This window comes from Clupea harengus, chromosome 5 (genome assembly GCF_900700415.2).
Source record: "Clupea harengus chromosome 5, Ch_v2.0.2, whole genome shotgun sequence".
Taxonomy (NCBI): Eukaryota; Metazoa; Chordata; class Actinopteri; order Clupeiformes; family Clupeidae; genus Clupea; species Clupea harengus.
Genome location: NC_045156.1, coordinates 17,742,651 through 17,747,650, shown reverse-complemented (window position 1 = coordinate 17,747,650; position 5,000 = coordinate 17,742,651). Strand labels below are relative to the sequence as shown.

At 48.8% G+C, this 5,000-nt stretch overlaps 2 protein-coding genes across 2 annotated transcripts in view; both read right to left on the bottom strand.

The window, feature by feature from the left end:
* The window catches only part of ipo9 (importin 9), a 26,819-nt gene extending 21,861 nt beyond the window's left edge, over window positions 1-4,958 (bottom strand). The window contains exons 1-4 of the mRNA XM_031567926.2: window positions 4,628-4,958; window positions 1,290-1,351; window positions 712-798; window positions 1-107 (exon numbers count right to left, since the gene is read on the bottom strand). The exon at window positions 1-107 is cut by the window's left edge and continues 95 nt beyond it. Of these exons, the coding sequence (XP_031423786.1) occupies window positions 1-107; window positions 712-798; window positions 1,290-1,351; window positions 4,628-4,793 (422 nt within the window). The 5' untranslated portion in view covers window positions 4,794-4,958. The remainder of the gene's footprint in view (window positions 108-711; window positions 799-1,289; window positions 1,352-4,627) is intronic.
* kdm5ba (lysine (K)-specific demethylase 5Ba) overlaps window positions 1-5,000 on the bottom strand; it is a 39,965-nt gene that overhangs the window by 7,490 nt on the left and 27,475 nt on the right. The window lies entirely within an intron of this gene.

The following is a 5,000-nucleotide window of genomic DNA, read 5'->3' as shown; positions in this document are numbered from 1 at the left end:
CAATCCCAGTGGGCGATGGCGGAGACGGCGTAGGCCACGCTGGAGCGCACCTTACTGATGGCCTCACGCAGCCCGGCCGGCAACAGCTCACGGATCGCCACCTTCGCCTGGAGAACACACACACACACACACACCACGGGTCAGGAGTGACGGGATGTGACGCATGGGAGCAGACAGGCAGACAGCGGAGCAGGAGGGGAGTCACACACACACACACACACAGACAGTGGAGCAGGAGGGGACACACACACACACACACACACACACACACACACACACACACACACACAGGAGGGGAGTCTGGTGTATCAGTTCCCAGCAGGAGCCTCATCGATCCAGTCAGTCATCTAACAAGAGTGTGTGTGTTGGTGTGTGTGTTTTTGATCATTGTACCTGAACAGGTTTAAAAGAGTGTGTGTGTGTGTGTGTGTGTGTGTGTGTGTGTGTGTGTGTGTGTGTTTGCCATCGTACTCGAACAGGTTTAAAAGAGTGTGTGTGTTTGCCATTGTACTCGAACAGGTTTAAAAGAGTGTGTGTGTTGGTGTGTGTTTTACCATCGTACCCGAACAAGTTTAAAAGAGTGTGTGTGTGTGTGTGTTTGCCATTGTACCCGAACAAGTTTAAAAGAGTGTGTGTGTTGGTGTGTGTTTGCCATCGTACCCGAACAAGTTTAAAAGAGTGTGTGTGTTGGTGTGTGTTTTGCCATCGTACCCGATCAGTAGTTTCAGGAGGTCTGAACTTCTCGGACTGGGAGCACCAGTGAGTCTCCACATACTGTTTCAGGATGACGGACGCCAGCTGTGCAGAGAGAACACACACACACACACACACACACAAAGAGACAGAGATGTGAAGTCTTAGCCCATTCGTGACCATTCCATTACTGGCCTTATACATAAGAGTCGTCTGACATTGTCATCATGACAGTAAAAACACTGACTAGTCCACTACATGAGGCTGCAGACAGCACTCACTCACACACACACACACACACACACACACACTCACTCGCTCGCTCACTCGACCAGACAGGACAGCCAGACAGACAGACAGACAGACAGACAGACAGACAGACAGACAGACAGACAGACAGACAGACAAACAGACAAACAGACAGACACACAAACAAACAGAAAGACAGACAGACACACAGCCACACAAACAGACAGACAGACAGACAGACAGACAGACAGACAGACACACACTCACTCACACAGACAGACAGACAAACTGACAGACAGACAGAGAGACAGACAGACAGAGACAGACAGACAGACAGCGGATCTCACCTGGCGGATAGCGAGGGCTCCCTGGGCATCTACAGTCAGCTCAGCCAGGTGAACACCAAACTCTGGAGAGGAGCAGGAGGAGAAAAAGAGACAGGGAGAAATAAAGAGGGGGAGAGGGGAAGAGAGAAACACAGAAGAGAGATGAGGGGAGCAGAGAGGGAGAGAGAGGTCAGACTGAGGTTGTGGAACTGTGGCGTCTGTGGAGTTTCTGTCTGAAAGCTGACTGGGTGCATCACAATTCTTCACACACATCAACTTCACTGACGAGGCTTCTCTTTATGTCTGATTCTGCATCTTGTTTACCTCTGTGCACTTTCCTCAGTGTAATGGCTTCAGAACTGGAAGTCTTGTCATTTTCGGTGTTGAGTTTTAGAGTGTGTGTGTGTGTGTGTGTGTGTGTGTGTGTGAAGACCACATGCTCCTGAAGGCATCATAACAAAATACATGACATAATAACTCAAATACTTTGGAACTCCACATTTAGATTAGACATTCGATTCAATTCTCCTTTGTCAGTGTGAAGAGTACAGGTGCAAAGCCAATGAAATGCAGTTAGCATCTACAGTTAGCATTAGCAGTGAGCAGTACAAATATACTGACAACAACCCTCTGACTGCTAACGTAGATTACTGAACCCTCTGACTGCTAATTACTGAACCCTCTGACCGCTAACGTAGCTTACTGAACCCTCTGACTGCTAATTACTGAACCCTCTTACTGCTGATGTAGATTACTGAACCCTCTGTCTGCTAATTACTGAACCCTCTTACTGCTGATGTAGATTACTGAACCCTCTGACTGCTGATGTAGATTACTGAACCCTCTGTCTGCTAATTACTAAACACGATTCTGATATGGAGTCAGAGGGCAGCATGTAGTGCAGTGTACCTCAGCTCACACACACACACACACACACACACACACACACACACACACACACACACACACACACACACACACACACACACACACACACACACACACACACGACCTGCTAGTAAAAGTGGACGCACAGCGAAAGCCGGCTGTTGTGCAGTTTCAGAAGACTGCTGACCACACAGTTAAGGTCACGGACAGCAGGGTTCAAAATCTGTCTGACCAGCCGCTCTCCTTTCAAAGGCTGCGATCCTTTCTCTTTCCCCTGAGACAGACAGACAGACACACACACACACACACACACACACACACACGGAGTGAAAGCCTCATACTGTACAGTCTGAGACAGACAGACACACACACACACACACAGAGTGATAGCCTTATCATACTTTACAGTCTGAGACAGACACACACACACACACGCACGCACACACACACACACACACAGAGTGATAGCCTCATCATACTGTACAGTCTGAGACAGACAGACACACACACACACACACACACACACACACACACAGAGTGATAGCCTTATCATACTTTACAGTCTGAGACAGACACACACACACACGCACGCACACACACAGAGTGATAGCCTCATCATACTGTACAGTCTGAACCAATGAGTGGTAAAGACACGTGGAGCAAACCCCGCCAGAGGGGGAGGGGGGGGCACACAAGGCAAGGGAGGAAGATGTTGAAGCTGTGCCCTGGAGGTTGAGTGGCACTCTGACACAGACGGGTACTATACATAGCATTAGAACTCTAAAGTTTCAGGGCATTTACAGATCTAAAGGAATATTTATGTTTAATGATTGCTGATTGATTTATGTCTGATTGATGGAGTTTGTGCTTAAAGTCAAGTTATTTTATTGCCTTCTCAAATATGTCTACCTTACTACAGAAGAAATGGTCTTATTTATTCTGAATGACTGCCGAAGACACACACACACACACCCAAAGGGCTATTAGCGATTCAGACATTCTGTGAGCCCTGACACTCACCCGCACACACACACACTACCTGTGCTGGAGCCAGAGCCTCCCATTAACACAGCAGTGCAATGAGCCTCACACACACACACATATTTAACTCAATGGTGTGACAAGCCACACACACACACGGATTTAATCAGGGCCAGACGCGGCCGGCAGACAATACTACTGCTGACTGTCTGCACTCTCTCTCTCCCTCAAACACCAACTGAGTCTATTCTCATCACCACGCACACGCACACACACACACACACACACACAAACACACAGGTCTACAGTGGAGGAGACATGCTCTTAAATGTTGGCACACTCCAGCTATTCAGCCAATTTACGAGGACACACAACAACAAATAGCATCCCTGCCTACAGTGCTGGGAATGGCGTCACTGAATATTTCGCCACCGTAAATATTTCAATTTCTACGGCACCAAAACTGGGAAGGTGCAAGTGCACATCAACACATCTCTCTTTGGAGGGTGCAACAGAACTACTAGAAGCCTTTCCCTTTAGCTTTAAGTGCAATATGTTGTATAAAATAGCCCTAATTTAAGCGTCACTGATTCTGTCGAACTTTAATAGCGGTCGAATACCAACAAATCGACAGATGGGGAAATGCGAAGCCTATTAAGGGGGTCCCTCCCGACGCCGGCTGCCTACGTCAGCGGTGATGCTGCAGCTGGCGTCTGCCGAGGAAACTCCATCAACACCCATCCGCGATGGAGGAGAGCGCGGGAACTCCCGGGAAACTAGTCAGGCGCCACCAAATGGGGGGGCATATCAGGGGAGGTTACTGTAGTGAACTCAAGCTAGCGAGAACTTATTCATCTGCGGATGTGCTTTTATATCAGACAAGTGGGTTGGTATTTGATCAAGTTCCAAGCAACAAAATGTCCTTCACGTTAACTACAGTTTAGGTGTAATCACATCAATCACCAATATATCACTCTTTAATTAGCTTTTGCATATTGTCATTTCAATTTACCAAAATACGCTTCTTTCCCAGGTTGACTAATAATGGACGCAGGCTCTATGTTAACATTTACTGACTGGATAAACTTGCCATCTAGCCACAAGCTACCTATTTAAAACGGCCCCACCTTAATGATATAACTAATGCTCACAGCCAGTTAATTGAGTGGTTTGTTAAATGAGATGTCATGAGGGGATGTCTGTTAGCCAGCTAGCTACAGTGAATGCACTGGCCATGCTGGTCTGATTCACCCAAACTTGTTTCAGGCTGCAGTTGACACCAGCTACCTTTGCAGCCGGACGGTCCAACTTAAAATGGTCCGTTCACCACTCGGCGTGATAGTTATCTCGGCTTTTGAGAAGTTATTAACCGCAATCCCAAAAGCTGCGCAGGCCCTGGTTGGTTCTCATTGCTATTCACATGGTGTCATCTCCATCAGTTTCGGGCAGGAAGCTACAGCAGCCCCGCTAACCAGCGACATCTCGCTTACCCTCCGTCACTTCCAGCACTTTGACCTGCTCCTCGGCGGCCGCTCTCACTTCTTGGACAGGCGATAGGATAGCGGTCAATGTTTCTATGAGTGCCTCCTTCAGTCCCTGTTGAACGGGGCCGGCGGCCGCAGCCGGACCGGGACCCGAAGCGCTCATGCCCGCCATATTTCCAGCAGTACTGCGCGAGCCGCGAAGGCACAGGGGAGCGGTAAGAATGCTGCACCAGAGCGCGCCAATGCACGACCGGGTGGGCGGGGCTTGATGCTGACCCGACTGTTTCCTTTCCCGTTCGCACTTCCTTTGCGACCAGAGCTTTGCGCGCCTTCTGCTGGGCAGGCGGTGAAGTGCCCGTTATAACTCCTTCCGGACAGC